Here is a 23,816-nt window from a genome sequence, read left to right as displayed (position 1 = left end):
TTTAACAATACTATTTTTAAATATAAAAGATGGGGTTATCCGATAAAATCTACCCGATTTAATTATATTCGAAACTGGGAAAAATGGCATATTATACACTCATTGTAAAATAACAAATGAGACAAGCACACAAGGGCTTAATAACAAAACAAAACTTTTAATAACAAAGAGCAAATAATTTTACATCCGCCGTTGGCGGTTTCCAGAAAAGTTATAGAATAATAATAATAGTAGTTGAAAATATTTTCCTCAGATGGCGCTAGCTGTATCGCAACATATTTCTATTAATATAAAAAGTTTCAGAGCTTTTTATTCACTTTACTTTTTTGGGATTTTATGAACTGAAAAGTGACAGTTTTCATGAGAATGACCCATATAATAAATTTCCTTCGGTTACTTTCATAAAAGGTTTTGGGTTCATGCGCACAACTGGTTCATTTTTTAAATTGTCTGCGCGGACTATTTATAAAAGACCGTGTGGAGGCTTTTTGATGTAGGAGGTGATGACACTGTGCCGCGCAGCTACCCCTATTCCATCCGTCGTATATTATGTATCGTTGGATAAGTTCTTTGAGATTAGCAGACTATGTAGTAACTGTCAGAAAAAACTGTTCTTAGTTATCAACTCAGAAATTCCACAGGCGACTGTTTATGTAAAAAGTGGTAGGAACTCAGTTCCCTTTAAGTTATTTATCATCTCTTTAAATATTCAATCGTATTTACCACTATGAATTGTATTTTGGATTATTCATATACAATTGTTTGGATCTTCTTTCACTAGTAAACTCAAAAAAATATGCTATAAAAGATTTGCTGATCTTCCGTTTTATAAATAAAATTTTAAATTTTATTTTGTTAGCATTTTTAGTCGCCTGTGTCAACCCTGTTACCTGTACATCAGTATTTACTGTCTATCGAAAAAGAAACAGTCATATCTTATACGCTATAACAGTTTAAAAAATTTAGATGATACTTAATAGCTTTTGTAAAAGGTGAGTATTTTTCCAAATTATGCCTCACATTTTAGTTGAATATTCACATGATGTTAATGCAAGAAGTCCTAACGATCCACAATCTTGAAAACAGGAACGAAATACCAATTAAAATATTAATTCGCAAGCCTTACATTTTTGACTATTGTTTAACCCTTTCGCACCGGTCGGGACATGAGCTGTCCCAGTCTGGTAAATTTTTGATATTACGGCTGGGACAACATATGTCCCAGTTACTGAAAAATATCTAGGGCAGAAAATAACGCCCACTTTTGTCTCCAAACCGATTTTAAGGCCGTCTCATCGTTCTGAGTCCATGAATTTCTCACGTCAATCATTCCAGATCTAATTAAGCAAGCGACAACTTGCTCCGGACAGCAAATAAATATTTTAGAGTGGTAGTTTATTAACTGTGATTATTGTTTTAATAAATTCAATTTATTAGGTTTTCAACCAACACTATTTCTAAACAATTCGATGGCTTATTCGAAGGCTCCTTCCTCTGATAAAGGGNTTCCACATCTAATTAAGCAAGCGACAACTTGCTCCGGACAGCAAATAAATATTTTAGAGTGGTAGTTTATTAACTGTGATTATTGTTTTAATAAATTCAATTTATTAGGTTTTCAACCAACACTATTTCTAAACAATTCGATGGCTTATTCGAAGGCTCCTTCCTCTGATAAAGGGTCGAAATGTGCCAAAAGTGAATTTACGCTAAAAAAAAGTTGAGACAGCTCGCTTATATTAGTGAGCCAACTGAAAACAGTGTAAGAGGAGACCGGCAATGAAGTCGTGTCACCCAATCATAATGATTTGTTTGATGATGAAGTTGAACTCCAGAACTAGAATCCACCATCATTTTCATGATCCTATCCAACTAACTTTGCACCACGACAGCCACTAGTTAGTTGCATCAAGGGCCAAACAAATTTCTCTATTGGCAACGAAGCCACCAAAGTGAATTCTTACTTCAAGATCTTTCCCAAAAGCTTATTCATTTACACTGCCCAATGTATGAACGAAAGTATAGAAATGGAAAGAAAGAACATTTGGAAACGCAAACAGGGAAGTCAATAAGCAAAGGCCCTCTTCCTCCAAAACTATATCATCATCATCAACAACGAGACTTTTCAATGTCGGAAACCATTTCCCAATTGAAGGAAAAACGCGCAATAGATGTGCATGGTGCGTAAAAATGAATAAAGAGGCACGCTCGAAAATAGTGTGCACCTCTTGCAACGAAGTAGCACTGTGAGCAAGAACTGTTTCCAGCCCTACCACACCCTCAAGAAACCCAGACTTTAGATACTGTTGTTCCTCCACTACTTTCAAATTTTTCAATTTTTTACCTTTCTTATTTAATAACTGTTAATTTCGAAAAGTGTTTATAAATAAATATGTTAATAAAAATGTTAACACAAATGTACATGAAAATGTGAATAAAAAAACGTTGCCTAAAATAATCATAAAAATATTAAGCAAAATGTCAATAAAAATGAGTTATTGACTCTAGAATTCCGGTCGGGACATACCCTGTCCCGGGATTTAGATGCTTTGGGCTTACGGCGGGACATATGCTGTCCCATCAATGAAGCTTGTGATATATTTGTTATTGATGGTGTGCTGTTATGGGGACGCTTATGAGTCTCCAAGACCTTCAACCTTTTAGGCATAAAAGTTATTTTTATCTAATAATCACTTGGTGGAGAAATAACTGATCCCGTCAATGGGGAGCACTCGGTCTGATTTTTCGCCGTATTGAAAGGGTTAAACAGTCATTGTTGTTTTACCAGGATCGAACATCTTTCCCCATTAAATTTGTACTTTAGTGTATTGATTCATTCCCCCCCCGTAACCACTGAGTTTACGTTACGTAAGTTTAAAGACACGGGTATCAATAACGTAATTATAAACAAGACGCAATTCGGAATCTATGAGTTTAAATGAGATATAGCTACCACTCCATTATTAGGCAGCTATTTAATTTATTTTATTTATAGCATTAGTAAACATCGTGGCTACTTCTAAATGACATGTAATATTTATTAACCGTTGTTTAAGACGAAAACTGGTAGTATCGAAATCCGTAATTTTAAATTATGACTAGGTTTTCAGATTAACAATTGCATTTTTGACGTATGCATGTCATTTATATAACAGCCTCAACAGCACCTTTTTTTTCATAAGTTACCTAATCCCTTTGCTTATGGAGCACTATGCTGTAAAAATCAACTACGGTTCACATGCCCGTGGAAAAATCATTTGTCACTTATAAAAATCCTAGGTAATAGATACCATGCCTATAGCGAAAATATGTAATAATTCGCATATTTTATACTCTGCTTGAAAATGTCTGTTAGTATATATAGTGCCTCGGCATTTCATAAAATGCTGGCGTTTCATACGTTACGGTAACATATGTGCTACATCCAGGAATGACAGTATAATGGAAAAGAGAATTAATGAATGAAAAAAAAATGTTTCATTAATATCTAATGTTTGGACTAGAAAGTTATAAGCACTAATTGTTCTTCTAGTCCAGTCTTGCAGTTTTAACTGGACACTTGGCCAGAGCAGCTGCCCCTATCCCATCCGTCGTGNGAAACAATTACTTAAAATGAAAAATACTAAACTAAAAGTAACTTAAATTTCGCTACCACTCGAAAATACTATTTTACAAAGCGGAGCAAGTTGGCATCCCTGCAGTAGTAAACTCAAAAAAAATATGCTATAAAAGATTTGCTGATCATCCTTTATTTTAAATGAAATTTTAAATTTTATTCTTCAGCACTGTTAGCATTTTTAGTCGCCCGTGGCAACCCTGTTAACTGTACATCAGTATTTACTGTCTATCGAGAAAGAAACAGTCATATCTTATACGCTATAACAGTTTAAAAAAATTAAATGATACTTAATAGCTTTTGTAAAAGGTGAGTACTTTTCCAAATTATCCCTCAGATTTTAGTTGAATTTCCGCATGGATGTTAATGCAAGAAGTCCTAACGTTTTACTATCTTGAAAGCAGGAGCGAATTAACAATTAAAATATTGATTCGCAAGTCTTACATTTTGGACTATTGTTTAAACAGTCATTGTTGTGCTGCTGTTAGATAGTCTTATATGCTTAAACTGATTGTAGGTAGTTGTGTCCTAAATCACTGTGTACCATATATACTAAAACAAAATATCAAAAGTTAAAATGTAATGATACTTTAAACATTAAAAAAATGAAAAAGCTGGCGTGCATGGAAAATTTTAATTATTCTGCTATTGCTATAATTTTAATTATTATAGTATAGTATCTTATTTAGTCTAATATTAATTTAAGACTACTTTAATTAAGATTAATACTAATATAAGTCTAATATTAATTTCAATAATTAGTCTTACTTGATCTATCACAATAAAACAAGAGGTTTGTGTGTAACTCCCTCTGATTACTCCAGTATGAGCCTCGGTGGCTCAGGGGACAGGGCATTCGCCTCCAAATGGCCCAGGTTCGAATCCAAAATGTGACTCGCTGACAAGAATTCTGCTCCCGGGTCACACCGAGCGCAAAATATCTTCAGTGGTAAACGGTGTATGGGTTAGCATTCCATTAGCATCGGGCTAACCATGGGAGTTTTTTGATCATTTTAAAATTGCAATTGTACAGAGTGAGGGATTGATAATCGTCACATGATTGAGTCGATTATTCAACGCCAGTTTTGTTTTAAAAAATAAATCCGGAACCGTCTGAAAAATTTGGATAGTTACAGTAGCAAACTATTAAAAAACAATTTATTATTATTTGTTGTACTTTCCGATGTGCATCATCAGATCAAGCTCGTTTTTAGAATTCTTATCCCCCCCCAAACATAAACATTAACTTTATTAATCATTTGGTGCCGATGCTCTTGCGCACGGAAATTTAAAAGATGGTCAAAATTTACCACGATCGAACAATTTCTCCCGTAACCGCTGAGTCTACGTTATTAAGTTTAAAGACACGGGTATCAATTCAGAATCTATTAGTTTAAATGAAATACAGCTACCACTCCATTATTAGGCAGCTATTTAATTTATATCTTTAAAAAGCGATAAAATTTTCATAATTGAACTAGATGACATGTATTATCTATTAACAGTTTTTTAAAACGAAAGCTGGTAGTCTCAAAATATGTAAATTTAAATTATGATTAAGTTTTAAGATTAACAATTGTATTGTTGAGGTATGCATGTCATTTATATAATAGCCTTAACAGCACCTTCTTTTTCATAAATTACCTAAACCCTTTGCATACGGGCCACTATGCTGTACAAATCAACTATGAACCACAAGTATCAGCCCGTAAGAAAAATCATTTGTCACTTATAAAAATCCTTAGTATTAGATACCACGCCTATAGCGAAAGTATGTAATAATTCGCATATTTTATTCTTTGCCTGAAAATGTCTGTTAGTATATATGGTGCCTCGACATTCTATAAAATGCCGGCGTTTCATACATTCCGGTAACAAATATGCTACATCAAGGGACGAAAGTAAAAGGGAAAAGAGAATTAAAGGATGAAAAAAATATTTCTCATATATTTAGTGTTTCGACTAGAAAGTTATAAGCTCTAACTGTTCTTTTAGTCCAGTCTTGCATTTTTAACTGGACACTTGGACCGCGCAACTACCCCATACCTGCCAACTTTCACTCTGTCCGAGAATGGATTTTTAGAGTGGTTGTAAAACAATAAACGAAAAACAATCTGACTCAAAAATATATTTATATTTTGATCCCGTTGAAATTCGCTTGCGCAAGGATTATTATGCTTTGATATATTTATTGTAATTATTTATATGTAGTGGTGGTCAAACTCATTTATAATTATCATTATAATTCAAAAAGTTAATAGGAATAACCCGAGTATTGCTACCACTTTAAATATGAAAATAAAATCTTCCGGAAAATCCGGAAGAGTTGGCATGTATGCAACCCATCCTGGCATGTATGCACCCCATCCCATCCGTTGTGTATTATGTATCATTGTATAAGATCTTTGAGATCAGTAAAGTATGTGGTAGCTGTTGGAACAAACTGTTCTTAGTTATCAACTCAGGAATGCCACAGGCGACTGTTTATGTAAAAAGTGGTAGAAGCTCAATTCCATTTTAGTTATTTATCATCTCTTACCCACTGTCGGTTAAGGAAATGGGCAAAATTGGGAGAATGTTTCTCCCCTACACACAGTTCCCCTATCAGTTAACATGGGAAAACCGGTTTTGCTATGCAGAGAAGACTGCAGGTTAAAATGCGACTTTTTACGTGCAGAACCGTCAGTTCGTATTTACCACTATGAAGTGTATTTTGGATTATACATATACAATTTTTTGCATTTTCTATAAAGCAAAAATAAAAGGTAAATAGGGAAAAAAATGCTATAAAAGATTTGCTAACCTTCTTTTTTTGAATAAAATTTTGAATTTTATTCTTCAGCACATTTTGCATTTTTAGCCGCCCGTACCAACCCGTTTACTCTACGTGATACCGTACTAACTGTACATCAGTATCTACTGTCCATAGAGTAAGAAACAGCCATATCTATAAGCTATAACAGTTTAAAAAAAATTAAATGACATTTTATAGCTTTTATAGAAGGTGAGTGCTATTTATTCTAAATCATCTATCACATTTTAGCTGAATTTCAACACAGATACAAACCCCTAGATGTTAATACAAGAAGTCCTAACGATCCACAATCTTGAAAGCAGGAATGAAATANTCAGGTATTTAATCTGGTAATCGCTATCGAAGGTATCCTGATTATTGTTATTCCAAAATTAGAGTTACGTTCGAAGAGATACGAAGAGATAGGTATATAACAAACTTCCGTTAACCTAGTGATGTATTCGTTCATGCGTCAAATTGACGCGTGTTCGTAGAGATAGGCATATAAGAAACGTCCGTAAACAATAGTGTTAAAGAATATTTCATCTATATCTGATGTTCGCACTGGAAAGTCATAAGCTCTAACTGTTCCTCTTGTCTAGTCTTGCAATTTTAACTAGTCGCCTGGGCAGCAAAGCGGCCCCTATCTCATCCATCATGATATGTTTACTGTTTCTAAGCATTCGTTATGGTTAGCAGTCGCTGTGGTTGCTTTAAAATGTTATAAGCACTTTGCTGGGATACTAACTATTCATAGTCATCAAGTCAGGAATGCCACAAGCGATTGTATTTTGTAAAAAGTGGTAGGGACTCAATTCTCTTTTATTTATTTATAATCTATTTAACCATTCAATCATATTTACCATTACGACTTGAATTTAAATTATTCATATAAACTTTTTTGCTTTCACTTTCAATAATAAACTGAAAAAATATGCTATAAAGCATTTACTCTAATTTTCATTTTTTTAAGTAAAATTTTAAATATTATGCTTCAGAATTTTTTGCATTTTTAGTCGCCCGTAGCAACCCTGTTAACTGTAGATCAGTATTTACTGTCCCTCGAGTAAGAAATATATATCTATACGCCAAAGCTGTTAAAAAGAAACTCTGGTTGTCTTGGATGCTTTATTGTTCTCGAAAGCAAGCTAGAAGATTTTTGATCTTTTTTCCTTTCTGATATGTACGTAGAACAGAGATGGGCAAACTACGGCCTGCGGGCTAACGTGTGCCAGCCGGAAGGTTTTATTCGGAATGCTGACAGGATTTTAACTTGGTGAATTTTAAACAATATGCATTATCTATTTTCTTGCCTTCTTTGATTAAAACTATTTTGGTTTTTTATTTTTTAACAAAGTACTTATGACCTTCTTACTTTCTCGATTTTTGTTCAACAAAACAGAAATTGATGAAAATAGCGCAGACAGCCTCAATTGGTAAAATTTTAAAAACAAAAGTTCTTTATGTGGGTTCCAACGAGCGTTTGTCTTTCTCGAGGACATATGGAATCTAATATAAGTAAATTGTACTTCACAATTGGCAGACCGCTCATTATAAGTTCCAACGAGCAGATTTTTCTACCGGTGAGAGTTTTAACGTTATTTATTGCATATGGAAAGATTATACACATATAATGCCACTATGAATAATGATGCAATTATCAAATGTACGAAATGGCTACTGCTTTTATGAGTCATTTGTAAAATTTTTTAACCCTAAAATGCTTACTAAAACTGCTAAGTTGATTCAGAGTGCCATGCGTTCAATGATAAATGGACGTTTTTTTACAGTTGTAAGAGATAAACCAGTATGTCTTATCTGCAATGAAGCTGTGGCAGCTTTTAAAGAATACAACATTAACCGCTATTTTACAGATAAGCACAAGAATGCCAACTACGAAGCAACAATGTCTGAAAGTAAAAGAAGACAAAATGCAGAAAGTTTTCTTAACACGCCGGAGTGACCCACCGGTGGGTCACACTAGATTGTCTCATCTTGGCAGCGCATCGGAATGAAAACTGGTAACAGTAAATTTCATTTTTTAGTTTTTTTCCGGGAATAATAAAAATTCGTAACCAATTGTTTTTAACGGACTCATTTTTTTTTATTGAATTGCTTCTCGCACTGTTAATTTTTCTTTCAGTGAATTGTTATTGTTGAGAACAGATTAACTCCTCCCGAATATTATCTAATATTGAAATAGTTCTTCTACCAGTATTTCCCCTTTTCCCGTACCAGTATTTTCACATTTCCCGGCGTGAACGTGTCAGAGAATTATCAGGCCGACTACAATTTTTCAAGATAAACAGTGTCCAAGAAGCAGCTACGCATTCAAGTTACACTGTAGCATACAATATTGCTAAAAATAACAAATCCCTTGGTGACTTGGCTGAAAGCGCATAAATAGCAAGACGGAAAAGAGAAAAAACTGCTACGTAAGACATTTCATTCCAGCATTTTTTTCGAAAAAAAATAAAATATCTGTAACTATCAATATTTATTTTATAATTTTAGCATATATATAAAACTGCTTCTTTTCCAAGATAAAGTGGATATTGTTGAATAGTTTTAAAAAAGAATAAGTAAACTCCTCCCCAAAACTAGCTATAACTGAAAATGTTTTACTACCAGTCTTTCCTCTTTTCCGTCTCGATTTCACCCCTCTTGGTAATGGGGTGGGTAGTTTGTTAAACAATGCTCCAAATTAGTGATGTTTTGTGTCCAGACATGAAAGATAATTTTGAGACTGTAAGCTTGTCGCGAAAAACGGTCACTTCTAGAATCGAATCCATCGATAAGAATTTGACATCATAATTAGAGTCAAAAATTTTATAATTTAAATTTTTCTGAATAACTATGAATGAAAGCACTGATATTATTGATACTGCTTAACTAGTATTATTTATAAGAGGTGTTGATGAGAACTTTGAAATTACCAAGGAACTGCCACGCATGCATTCTTTAACCCCTTGGGGACGGGTGATTCAGAAAAGCATTCACAAAAGCAGAATCAGGATGTAATTAAATAAAAAACGGTAATTTAAATGTTGTCGTTGCTAATTTTATAGACTTACTTTGATTTCGTGATTTTGATTTTGATTTCGTGATACTATTTGATTTCGTGAGCTTACTCACAGGCAATTCCGAGATTTTCTTCAGTCCGTGCAATTCGAATACTCTGATGTAGCGTTGGCAACTGAAAGACAACATTGCGTTGTCGTTTTTCCATGCGAAACAGTGGTCAGAAGAGTGCGAAATATTAGAAGATACAGAATGGCATTCAGACTTTGCATTTTTCACAGATCTTCTTTGTCATATGTACAACTTGGATGTTAAGATGCAAGAGAAAAATCAAATCATCGATGATATCTAGACCCATCTCAAAGCTTATAAACTGAAGCTTAATCTGTTTGCTGGGCAGCTAACTAAGAACAACTTATTTTTTTAGGTTAAATTCAATATCCTCAGTAAATAAGGAAAAACTTAGGAATTATCAAGATGGCTTGAAAAAACTTCATTTTGAATTTTAACGCAGCTTTCAATGCCATTCAAAGAGAATTAGATATTTTTACCATGCCTAATGTCAACGTAAATTGTAAAACAGTGAGGTCGGGTTTGCAGCTTGAATTAATTGAGTTGCAATCTAATAATCATCTGAAGCATCTCTTTCTAAATATGCCAAAGTTTGAGTTGTACAAATCATTACCAAAAGCTAGTTTCCAAAATTTAATATCTCAGACCCAGAAAATCAGTGCTATGTTTGCTTCATCTTATATATGGGTCATTCTCACAAAAACAGTCATTTTCATGTCCCCAGTATATTTTATGTTTGTTTTACAACATACGAAAAAAAAAATTTCAGGGAAAGTGTCCTTCAGAATGCAGGCTAACGAAGGAATAAAAATAAAATTATCAATTTTTATTTTTTATTTATTTTAGGTAATTAAAATATACCAATATGTCATTCCCTCACTTGTCCCCACTGTTGATTTCAAAAAAGAAAAAATTGATTCTGAAATAAAAATAAAAAAAATTACAAATTCGTGCTTTTTATTTCAGAATATTGAGATATAGTATTCAGAAAATCAATTTTAAATTTAATTTCTAATAAAAATATTACCACAACACAATTTTAAACTTTGTCCCCAGTGTTTCGCGTCATTCCCTCACAACAATGTTCTTATCACCTGCAATCTTCTTAGAATAAAAATATTTTAATAAAAACTTTAGCAGTTAACAACTGGCATCATAGAGCAAAATTGCAGTATGCTTCCATCTTCAACTTAAAGAAGCTTTGCTGTGGAGTAAATTTGAATGAATCAAACCAGATAAAATTTTTTACATTTGTCATTCCCTCATATCATTTTTTAGAGTAAAATAAAATACAACTTCATCGAGAAAGTGGATAACTATATGTTGCTTTCTTGTATGAATATAATTGTATGTGATTGATTTCAGAAATTAATTAGGCCTAACTGTTATTTTTAAATTTTATTAATTTTGTCATTCCCTCACTAGTGTATAAAGTGTGGGAATGACGCTAAAGTGAGGGAATGATTCAAGATGAGTATATTATAAAAAAAAAATTTGTTCAATCTTGCCAGCCAATTTTATTTCCCAAACCTTTAAAAACTATTAAGTATATAAAACTAAATTATAATGAATGTTAGATATACTTAGTATGTTATCATTTTCAAACTTGAGGTAGCTGTAACTTAGAGAAAAACATGTATTAAAATAAAATATCATTCTCTCACTTTTTAAACAGTGAAATTAATTAATTTATTTAAATATTAAGTATAATTTATAGGATATATACTTTCTTTATAATGCCATTACATATTTCTATTAATATAAAAAGTTTCAGAGCTCTTTATTCACTTTACTTTCTTGAGATTTTATGAACTGAAAAATGACAGTTTTCGTGAGAATGACCCATATATAAACAAATGTTTTTAACTATGAACCTTAGGAAAAAAAGATTTCGGAAGTAGACTAACAGACAAGCATTTTGTCTCATTCCTCAAAATAAGCAGATCTCACTTCGAACCTCAGTATAAGAAACTTTTAAAAATGAAATCGCAATTTCACTCATCTCATTAAATACTTAAATTAAAACTCGTATATCGTTTGTTTGTTTTCTTCAGAAATTTTTACTCTGCCTATCAAACTTTTCTCTCTCGACCAAAAAAGTTCGCCCATCCCTGACGTAGAAGATTGTCGCTGGTCACTAAAAATGCAAAAAGTGGTAACCTAAAAATTCAAAATTTTAATAAACTAAATTAAAATTAGCAACTTTTTATAGCATATTTGTTTTAGTTCACCATTGTAAGTGAATGCAAAAAAAATGCTTGTTGTTGGTGGTGGTGCTCATCCTCATAGATCTGACATTAGTCAGATCAACTCCTAAAAGCTGTTGACAGCTAGAAAGTCGATGACAAGAAAGGGATCGGAAGTTAGGTCCGCCTTGGATAATCCGACACAATCAAGTATATGTTTAGGTGAGGCTGGATGGACACAGCTTTTTTTACAAGTCGGGTAAATTTTTGTGCCACGTTCGAATGTTAGACATTTTAGGTGACCAGTTGAGAATCTTGACAAAGCAGTCTGGGAGCTTCGATCGCAATTGGTTCCCAGAAGGGTGCCTGGAAATGTTGCGGTGTACCATTGGTGCGCAAGTGGAGTTTGCCAGATTGATTTTTGCCTATATTTTTCATTGCAGTAAAGTTCCTAATAAGTAAGTGATGACCCGGTGAGCATATCTTCCTTAGTGCCCTCTCTTTGGCCAATCTATCTGCTATCTCGTTGCCACCAATGTGATCGAATCCATTGGAGATGCACGTTATGGTGCTGAGAAATGTTTTTCATCTTGAGCAGGAGGGATATACTAGTTTCACCGCCTGCAGAGGACCAGCTACTAAGATGTTGCAGTGCACTACGGCTGCAGAGTTCTCCATAATCACGGTCGTAGGGTAAAACAGCGTCAAGCCATCACCTCCTACCTCAAAAAGCCTCCACGCGGTTTCTTATAAGTAGTCTGTGCAGACTATTTAAAAAGCGAACCACTTGTGCACATGAACCCAAATTCTATTTTAAAAGTACTTGAGAGAATTTTATCATATATATTTGAAAATTGAATCTGTAGTGGTTGACAAGTAAATAAAATAAACCAATCATATTCATAAATTAAAAAAATTTTTAGACATATATTTGCTACCTCTTTCTATTTTTTTATAGATTTCGTATTAAATGGTTCTTTCACTAATTGGTTTACCTTCATAGTGGTCTGATCGAACTACCTACAAAAAACCGTGTGGAGGCTTTCAGTTATAGGAGGCGTTGGTCAAGCCCCTCTTTAATCGCTATTAACTCGCTCCTGAAGGCAGAGCAAGTGTCTGGATTGCGTTGCTTTCGTGGTTTTTCAAGATTTAGGGTCCTAACATATATACCGCCGCCAGTACGGTCTTTTGTACGACTACCATCGGTATAAAACTGCATTGCATCGCTTGATATGAAACTGATTATTTCCAGAGCCAACTGTGTAAGATGGTCTTGGATGTGAGTTTGCTTGTTTGCAGTGGAATTCAGATCAAAATGATTGTATATGAATAATATGAAATGTAAGTCACATAAGTAAATACGATTCTATATTGAAAGAGATAATAAATAAATTTAAGTGAATTTGGTTTCTACCACTTTTTAGTTAAATTGTCGCCAATAGCATCCCTGTGTGAACTTTCGCCTCTCGTTTAATAGCTTTCGATTTAATAATACTATCTCTAAATTAAAATCTTAATAGTTCCGGAGTGAAAGTCATACAAACTATAATATTTTGCTATAAAAATATGATGGTGTCGCAGTTTTACATTGCTGTCTGTGCATTTTTATTGACCGGAAAATCACGTGGTAAGAACCAGTTTTTCCTCATTAATTTCCATAAGGTTTTGGTTGTCATCAGCATAAAACTAATAATAGTCGTAAAGGTATTGCTCATCTATAAAGCTTTCTGTATCCCTTATTTAAAGTTATTTTCCTGTGCAGCTATTATAACGTATTTAATTCAATTTTCGAGTTTAAAATTAAGAGAATAGTTGTATTTTTTAATATTATTATAATGTAATTCGACGCTACATTTTAAGATAAAATTAGTTAGAAAGGTCGTCAAATCTTATTAACCGTTTTACAATTATTATCGTTGCGCAAATAACGTTATAATGTAATGGCTCATGTTTCCGAGTTCGATCCCCGACGGCCGAAGACTCCCCGTGTAGTAAATGGTGACTGATGCACGTTAAATCTGTCGAGTCGCAAAGTCCTCCATGTTCCTATAACAAATCAATACCACTGGGGGTACTGATCCAGGAGTTTCCTTGTCTTGTAAATTGGTTCAAATTTACAAGGCTACGGAGTTGAACATTAGTTGTCGTAAACCCAAAAAATTAGATCGGCTGTTCAACGACGGATATAAAATAAAATAAAATATACTGTAATGAGTTACAATTAAAGAGATTTGTTAAAAGATTTATAACTTAATGATCAGCTTCATGAGTCATGTTGCAGTCCATTTACAGGGTCCTATATCCATTTATTCATTCACAAATCGGAATTTTGACCTGAACCAGAGTCAATCAATCTCCAATTCTGAACAATCTCCAATTTAGTAACGGCAGAGGTACAATTTTTTAAATGGTGAAGTGGAGGACTTTGTGACCTGACAGATTCAACGTGCGCCAATCACCATTTACTACCCCGGAAGTCTTCGGCCGATGGGGATCGAACTCACAACCTCTCGGTATGAGCCCAACACCCTTCTAACCAGGCTATCCCAGGCTCATGAAATTTTGTAATGCTGCTATACAGAGAATTATTATGTTTCTATCAACTAGAGACAAACAGATTTTATTATTTTTCGCATGCCACTTTTCAACTTCTAACTTGATTGCCGCGTATTCTCCACTGCCCGTTCAAACTCGTTATGGCCATTTTTTAAAGCAAAATAACAAATGTAAATTTTTTTTAATCTGCATTTGAATAGTATCGTAATCACCATGTTAGCTCTTGTCTTGAGAAACTTTTCTCTAAAAGTTATATGATTTTCCCATGATATATATAATATAAAACTTCACTCAAGATAAAAATGTCACATTTTGTTATTGGTTCTTTCCTTTTTCCGCTTCTTCATTTACTTCAAATTGAAAAATTTTGAAATATATTCTCCAAGAGAAACACACTAAATCAAACAATTTAATATATTTTGAAATTAGTCAGAGCTCTAGAGTCAAAACTAACAAGAAAAGAAAGTGGTAATTAAAGTTTATTTAAAAGAATGTTTAACAACTTAATAGTTGTTGTGCTCACAAGACATTTTTTTTAATTAACATCATTCGAATAAACAGTTGTTGTATCACTTGATCTCTATGCGAAAATTCCGAAATTCTTTTCTATTTTTTTGTTTTAATAAAAAGAAAATGAAACAGAAACTGGGATTCCGTGTCAACACAAATATCGAATGTTGCTAATGGAATGTTTCAGGAAGACTCTAATTGACCATGAAGTGTAACTTTCGTGACTTTAATGTTTTTTCGGCAGAAAGAAGGTCGATATATATATGTCCGACTACGGCAGATATTTTGACACCTTGCGCAGGATAGAAAGAAAAAAATTCTAAAAGCATCGCGATGAAAAATTACTTGCAATTTAAAAGTGATTAACTCGAAGCACAGTTTTAATACCAAAAATTCGAATTCAAAGAATATCAATAAAAAAAAATCGTTGATTCTAAGTCAGAACTGAAAAATTTGTTAATATATATGAACGGAAAATAGTAGAAACTGGAACGAAAATCATTTCATCTTCTCTTGTTTTGGGGAAAAAAATTTAAAGTTTATAACTGCCTAAGTAGAAATGTTTTTTTCTCGGAGAAGAAGTAAATAGTGATGAATAGTTTTAATTTAGAATAATAAAAACTTATTTGATTCATTCCAAAAGCTAGCTATAAATGAAATAGCTTAACTATAAGTCTAACACTCTCCGTCTAATTGTAAGTCTAGTTTAATTACATTATGTTTTGAAATTTATATTCAAAAGTAAAATAACTCTAGTATATCATTTATTCCTTTCTAGAAGTTGGTATTGGAAAGACAAATTTTTTTTCACAGCACTATATTAATAATATAATTAGAAAAGTTAATAATTAAACTCATAATTATTTTTTAACGGCAGATACTTAACTACCGTTCTTCACCTCGGAAGATGCCGGACGTGTTGCTCAATTAACGTTACCCAGTGGTCACCTGTGAGCCTAAGTCACGGAGACGAGCAACATTACCCTCGCCACGCTGCCGCAGGTACTAGTTCGTAGGGTGGGCCACACATTCGCAGAACAACACACAGTGAGAAACATCTATGCTTTGAGCGAGATTCGAACCCGCAACCATTGGCTTCGCAGTCAGGCACGCTAATCGCTCGACTAGCTGGCCGGTTATTTCAAATTACTGAATTACAGTATTTTAAGCCATCACTATTTTACCATTTTTTAATAAAGGTAATTCTTGCATCACTACAAAATGTGGTGTTTTTGCAACAGAAGTGTGGAATGGAGTAATTACAATGGAATGCCAACTTTTAACGTTTTGTGGAACATTTCTTCCACTGATAGCAAAGCTTATATTTTAATGTATGATACTTTGTTTAGAAAACTTTATTTAAAGTTATTTTCCTCCATTCTACACGTAAATTATTCAAAATTTCAAAGAAAAAGTTTTATTTTAGCTTTTTTGAGACCAGGTTTTCAAAATGCTCACAAATTAATATTGTTTTTGATTGTCTACCACTCTGTAAATTATTTTTCAAAAAGCGTAATGTGGTGGATGTCTCGAATTTTGTCGCGAAGCACTACCAGGGCTGAAAGTCCATATATATTGAGACGGAAAAGAGTAAAAACTGGTGACAAATAAATTTCATTTTTTAATTTTTTTCCGGGAATGATAAAAATCCATAACTACCAATTGTTTTCAACGGATGCAATTTTTATATGAATTGTTTCTTCGCCGTGATAAATTTCCTCTGAGTGAATTGTTTTTGTTGAGAATAGATTAACTCCTCCCGAATGTTATCTGATATTGAAATATGTCTTCTACCAGTATTTTCACTTTTCCATCCCGCTTTCAGACCTGAGCGCTACTAACTGATTCATCGATTCTAGGAAGCGATATAATTAGTAAGTCATGAAGTCAAAAGCTTATGTTTTTAAAAGCGTAAAAATTTTCAGCCCTGTATATATATAGAGAGATTTTGGCAGTTTTTTAAATTTCTCTAAAAGTACTTAAAGGGTTATTTTACAACTTTAGAGATGTTAAGTTAATGCAGTGTTTCATACTTAGAAATAAGATTTATAGTTTTCAGAGGTTCGGGAAACCGACAATAAATTACGAAGTAAAACAAATAATGTTTTAACACCCTATGCCAGAAAATCAAGCAAGAAGCTTGTAACTTGCATCGATTACTTTAGTTGTTATTTTTAGTAATCGCATAAAATTTCGTAAACCTACAGTAAATATTTATCGAGCTTCGTACATTTTTATAAAAACACTAAGCTTTTTGCTATAACTTTATAAATATTCAATGGACTCAAACAAAATTTTTGGAGCAATTTAAAATTAATTACAATTTTTTTTTAATTTTAAAATAACTTCGTTAAAATCATCACAAGATATAAGTTTTTAAGGTAGTTCTTTTATACGGCTCATGCGCCGAAAAAATTTAATATATTTCTTCATTTTGTAAGGTTTTGTATTTGGCAAATAGTAAAAAAAGTTTGATTTGAGTAACTTTAAAATTTAAAAAGTTTCAAGCAATTCTCTAAGTAGTTTTCGTACTTTTTAAAAGATTCAAGATGATCAGGGGTTTTAAACAAATTGTATTTTGTATCACAAGACAAGATTAATAGGAAATGATAATACCATGCCATAATCGTCCGAAAACGAAAATACGGTGGAATAAGGAAAGAAAACTTGCGTTTATGGGGGATGATCCTCCACAATACTAGTCACACTTTTTATAAATCTTGCATAATAGTACAAAATTAAATTTGTGGATAACCCCTAATCGCTTAGAGCGTTTTTAAAAATGAAACATTTTTAAAAACGCCCTTTAACAGTTTTACCCTGGTTAAGTAGCTCTATTGTGAGAAAAAAAATAATGTATCTGTTTCTTTAAAAGTAAGGAGGACTGTGGGAAAATTAATGTTTTCAATATTTGATAATTTTTTGAAAGAAATATATGAGTAAAAAAAGCCGAAGCGATAAGTGAATGAAGAATTAACTGGACAGAATTGTCATGTCCAAAACGTCCTGCTTTAGCACCAAACAGAGTAAACAAAAACCTAGAGTAAACTAAAACCTTTATTCCAACACATTTCAGACAAATCTCCGCGGAGTGTATCAACTAAAAAACATATTACACAAAAGAATAAAAAAAAGAAGCAAACCACGCTAAGTTAATATTAAGACTAACTGAATGGTCTTACGAAAGCTGTATGTTGTATAATGGAGTATACACGGCATTTCCTTCGATATATTGAATGAACGCTTCAAGGCATTTTGGCCGTATTCCAATCCCCTTCATTTATGATGGCTTCTGTATCGATCTGAACTGCTGCAGATTGCAATTCCCGAAATGATTTCAACACCGGAGACTAAATCCTTTCCATTTGTCGTTCAATTTAATATCGTCGTGACATGATGTGCAATATGGAATAACATAAATACACGCCTAGCTTCTATATACATGCATTGAACTTAACTCTGAAGTCAACAATATACGATTAAGCAAATACTTTATCGATAGGCTCCACACTTCACATTTTTCAATTAGTTTTTCTAACATAAACATTACATGAAGACGCGTGTGGTACAATTTAATTTATTTAAACTATTTTATTTAAAATGCATAGCTCTATTAATAGTTCCAGTTAGTGGGTAATTCGAACTAACAACTATTCCCCGCGATGTTTTATTGAAAATACATGCAATGCAGTCTTATTAGTTCGAATATGGATATTCCAATTAGTTTGTAATTCGTACAAACGACAATTTCCAATGATGAAACTTGTGGTGTGATGTTGATTGAAAAAAAATGGTTGTAGAAACTGAAAAAGTGGAAAGCATAAAGGTGAATGCAGAATCATAACCAACGCAGAGGGCTTCAAAACCTTTGAATCAATGAGAAACTTTCTATAATCACACTAATTTACAGATGAATTAGTGTGAAAGCCCTCTAAGTCTTTCAATAAATGATAAACTTTCTGTATTCATGCAAATTTACAGCAGAAATAGTGTGTAAGGGCTCAAATCCTTTGAATCAACGAGGAACTTTCTGTATTCACGCTAATTTACTGAAAAAATTAGTGTGAATAAGTGTGGAAAGCATTTGAATCTGTTTCAAAGGTTATTGTTCGCGTTGAAAAAAAAAGCATGTTCAAACTAAAATTTCTGAAACTATTTAAGAAATAAATGCGTTTTCTCATCTTTCCATTATATCGTAAATATTTTTGCCATAAATATACAGCTTTTTCAATTAAAATTTTTTATACTTTATGCAAATTTATTACTTTATTAGTTTGATGAGGTTAATATTTTTCATACTTTTACGCACGTAAATTGATTACATTTCAAATAAGTGATTATTTTATATTAATCCACATTCGTCGTTTTCCCATTTCTAACGCTCGAATCGAATGTTCTTTTGAGAAACAATCGATCGAGGTTCTATTGTAACATCCAACTATCATTAATACCAGCAATTTTGAAATAATTCTATAGGATTACATTATTTATATTAAAATGCATTTTTAAATGTAATGGTATTGAAAAAGAAAAGAAAGAAGGTCTTAACTTCCAATGCTCATTTTGTTCGATGCGAAATTTGCATGGCTAAAGTGACACAATTTTTAAAGTTTCAAGCATGATGTTTAAAATTGTGCCAACAATTTTTCCATGTCTCAAAATCTTTTATTGCCAAAAGAAAGCTTATTTACATACAGTTAGTATAGAAGAGTTTCCATAATTTCGTCTAACCACTGCATTTTTGCCAGCTTTACAGTTAACATAAACTACAAATATTGTCAGAAACAGCAAAAGTGTTAACTGTTTATTTAATTAAATCAGAATAATAATAAAAAAATAATGTGTTACTTACAAACATATGCTCTAAAGCAAATTTGGCAAGCCAACAATTGAGAAAACTCGGGATAAAAAGGTTTCGAAGAGGTGACCAGAAAATCTACAAAAACAAAATAGTTAAAAATTAGATATAATTATAATTATACATGAATAATATTAGAGTCCTATAAATAGAACTACAATGAAATTTTAACATTCCTAAGCTTCACGCCAGTATGGCGACATGGTGACAATAGTCGCCATATGTTTTACAAATTTCATTGAGTCATATGCAACGATATGTAGTACTACCACAATTAACTTTTAGCATCCCTAAGCTTCACGCCAGTATGGCGACATTGCGACAATCGTTGCTAAATGTTCTACAAATATCGCTGAAATCATACTCTTGGACGACAAATTTATAGTCTTGAAATATGTTTGGAAATTACAAAATAATAAAATGTCATGAAAAATATCATACAAATTTATTATAACAAAAAATATGATGTAATTTTTATTATAAATGTAGCAGACTATTATTACCATAAAATATTTTTGCATCGTATTCCCTGTAACTGAAAAAAAAGTTTACTACTTTTATTGCCGTATGCATACCTGCCAACTCTTCCGGAAGATTTCATTTTCATATTTAAAGTGGTAGCAATACTCATGTTATTCCAATAAACTTTTTGAGTTATAATGATAATTACAAATGAGTTGGACCACCACTACATATAAATAATTGCAATAAATATATAAAAGCATAATAATCCTTGCGCAAGCGAATTTCAGCGAGATCAAAAAATAAATATATTTTTGAGTCATATTGTTTTTCTTTTATTGTTTTACAACCACTCTGAAAATTCATTCTCGGAAAGAGTGAAAGTTGGCATGTATGCGTATGCGTGGCATGGAATTCAATTGCGTGTTATTAAAATGGCATAACTGAAAGTTTCTGGTACAAAAGTTTTTAAATTTAAGCGTTGAAATTTCAATTTTATATGCTGTGCTTTGCATTAATTTTTTTCTTCTCAAGTTTGGCTACCATATAAAGTTTTTGAACCACACCATGAATATCTAGGTGATCCTATTGGACTACTAAATTTTCATTGCTTGAGTGAACTTATAATGAATCTGAAATTCCATTTCTTATTTCCCAACATTCGTAATATGAACTCTACTCTTCAACTTGTTTAAGGAAATACAAATCGACAATTGTGAGAGAATTCATGCTAAGTTAATAAGATATGCAATTAAAAATAGCCTCAATATTAACGTTTTCTATATACACCACCTACTTTTTCCAAATAAAACGAAATTTTTCAAGAAACTATTGAGCCGATTTCTTAAACGTTACGTAAATAGTCAATAGTATCAAACATAGAAAACAAAACTCTGAATTATTGTCATTAACAATGCGTAAGTGAAAAAATATATATATATAAAAGTTCTTAAGTTAAAAATATCATACCTGCCAACTTTTAATCTCTTCCATTATCATTTTTCCCAGTGGTATTAAAATGGAATTAAAACTTCACTTTTAAGCAAACAAATACGTTGTATTTAAAAAAAACTTAAGTTGACAACCATGAAAGTAACGCATATTAATATATGTGCTTCATTTTTGTAAGAATAGGGGTGATCAAAATCATTTAAAAATTAAAATTATAAAAGAAAAAATAGTATATATTTACTACCACTTTAAATATGAAAATAAAATCTTCCGGAAAATCCGGAAGAGTTGGCAGGTATGAAATGTATATATTATAAAGATACTATAAAAAACTGAAATAAGAAACTCGGAAAATGGATTTTGAAAATATTTTGAAAGGTCTATAAAAGATTATATAAATTATGAGTTCCTACAACGCTCTAATCGTATAAAAAGATCATTTTATATTATCAAAGATTATTTACACTTTCATTGATCACCTCGGTCAGAAATTTTAAAACAGATTAAGATCGATAATTTAAAAATTTTATTAATAAGTCAATTTATTATAATTAAAGCATTTAAAAATAATGAAGTCATCAATACATGTGAAAACAACTAGTGATACTGTTTTTTTTTCTTTCTTGAATTATCTGAGCTATCTACAAATGGATCACAAATTTTCAAGCAAGCAAATTTGAAATGAAAATTGTAAAAAATATTGTACTTACTGTGGCTACAAAAGGTACATTGTTGACTATTTCTAAGATGAAATTGAATGATAGAAGTTGGTGCCATATATTGCCCTATAAAAGAAAAAAAAAAGAAATTAGCGGAATTTAATATTCTACTACTTCTTAAACATTTACATGTCCGGAAATACGTGGTAGCAGAATTGCATATAAAATAAATGGAAATTAGTTAGCTACCAATTTATTTTATAAATGCAATGATAGGTAAGAGGGTAACGCTGACAAGGATTCCAATTATTGTGAGTTTTAGATTAAGCAGCACCTGACCGCGAAGCGTACACTCGTTACTAAAAGACACATCATTTATAAAATGTAATTAATAGATTTTGGTGCGTTTGAATAAAGTTTGTTAGTTTACAAAAACGTATGAAAGCTATAAAATACATAATTCCTTATGAAGTTTGTAGCATTTATAATATTTATTTTATAAATAATGAAAAATAACGGTCAATAAGCCGTTTTAAATATATTTACCTCCAAAAAATCGCATTTTTATAAACTAAACGAGTTTCTTTTTTCTTATATCAATTACTAATCTTAAAACAATTTCAATTCTAGAAATACTAGAATAGCCACCACAATGTAGCAAAATTTCAAAATGTTTTTAAACACAATGTATATATGTCACGTTGTATGGGATAGGGGCCGCTGCGCGGCCCAGGTGCCCAGTTCTTTTTAAATAAAGCGAAGCGAAATACTAGAATAGTAGTAATACTAGAAATAAATGGCCCTTTAAAGGGTAATAGGAATATTCAGTAATTAATATTAATGCTGAGAATGAAAGAATTGAATTACCAGTCTTTTACATTTTGAAAAAAAGACTTGATTTAAACTAAAACATTGCAAGCTAACAATAATGCCACTTTATAAATTTTTATACTTTTTTTATTTTTTACTCTCCCCGTGAGAAGAACTGATATTCAGCTAGTATTTGTATAAGAACTATTATTTTGCTTAAAGGGTCGATTAATTTTGTCCTTGGGGCCCATAAAACCATTGTTCAGACTTGGATGTAGTTATTTACTTCTTCTGCTGCACTCCAGCTAGCGAGGTAGCATAGGAGTATTCTCAACACCCATGTTTTTCCTAAAATATACTTATCACATATTAAAATAATGGATAAATATTCAAATATCAATTAATAAATTATGATCAAATCAGATTTCGCAAATATTTCTGACATTTTTCGAAGAATATATGCAATTGCTGGCATTCCCCAGTGAAGGTCGACATTCACCAATTTCGCTCTTCCACAATAAAATTCTCATAAAATTGCAACATAATTTTTCACACAATTCAAAGTTACTTGAGGCAGCTAAAATTACGTTTATTATAAGATTTTGAATTTTTTTTTTATCTCTAGTGATGTGTAAATTGTTTTAAAATCAAATTAAAAACGAACAATAAGTATAATAATATATACCAAACAGTAAGCATAATAACAGCTACCAGTGTCGTGGTGGCTCAAGGGATAGACCGCTCGCCTTCCAATGAGGTAACCGGGATCGAATCCGTGCAATGACTAGTTGTTTCGATTCCCGTACCCAGCTCACACCAACCACAGTGCTGACGTAAAATAACCTCAATGGTAGACGGGAGGCTTTCGTGGTTTCGCATGTAACGCAAATGCGGATTAGTTCAATCAAAAAGATCACCACGAAAGAAAATTTTTGCCCGATTGATCCAGGAGTTACCTTGTCTTCTGGATTTGTTTTGAAATTTCAAGGCTATGGGGTGGAATGTTAGTAGTCCTAAATCCAGAAAATCGAGTCAAGTGATCGAGTCAAGTATATATATATATATATGGGTCATTCTCACAAAAACAGTCATTTTTATGTCCCCAGTATATTTCATGTTTGTTTTACAGTTTACGAAAAAAAAAATTCAGGGAAAGTGTCCTTCAGAATGCAAGCTAACAAAAGAATAAAAATAAAATTATCAATTTTTATTTTTTATTTATTTTAGGTAATTAAAATATACCAATATGTCATTCCCTCACTTGTCCCCACTGCTGATTTAAAAAAAGAAAAAAATTGTTTCTGAAATAAGAAATTTTTTT

At 32.1% G+C, this 23,816-nt stretch overlaps 1 protein-coding gene across 1 annotated transcript in view; it reads right to left on the bottom strand.

Moving 5' to 3' along the window:
• Positions 1–23,816, bottom strand: part of LOC107451644 (potassium channel subfamily T member 2-like) — a 339,135-nt gene that overhangs the window by 115,966 nt on the left and 199,353 nt on the right. Inside the window, exons 8-9 of the mRNA XM_071181980.1 lie at positions 21,737–21,811; positions 19,608–19,691 (exon numbers count right to left, since the gene is read on the bottom strand). Coding sequence (XP_071038081.1) covers positions 19,608–19,691; positions 21,737–21,811 — 159 coding nt within the window. The remainder of the gene's footprint in view (positions 1–19,607; positions 19,692–21,736; positions 21,812–23,816) is intronic.

The sequence above is a fragment of the Parasteatoda tepidariorum genome, chromosome 6, assembly GCF_043381705.1.
Source record: "Parasteatoda tepidariorum isolate YZ-2023 chromosome 6, CAS_Ptep_4.0, whole genome shotgun sequence".
Classification (NCBI taxonomy): Eukaryota; Metazoa; Arthropoda; class Arachnida; order Araneae; family Theridiidae; genus Parasteatoda; species Parasteatoda tepidariorum.
Note: the sequence above shows the minus strand (reverse complement) of the source record. Positions and strands in the feature narration are given on the sequence as shown.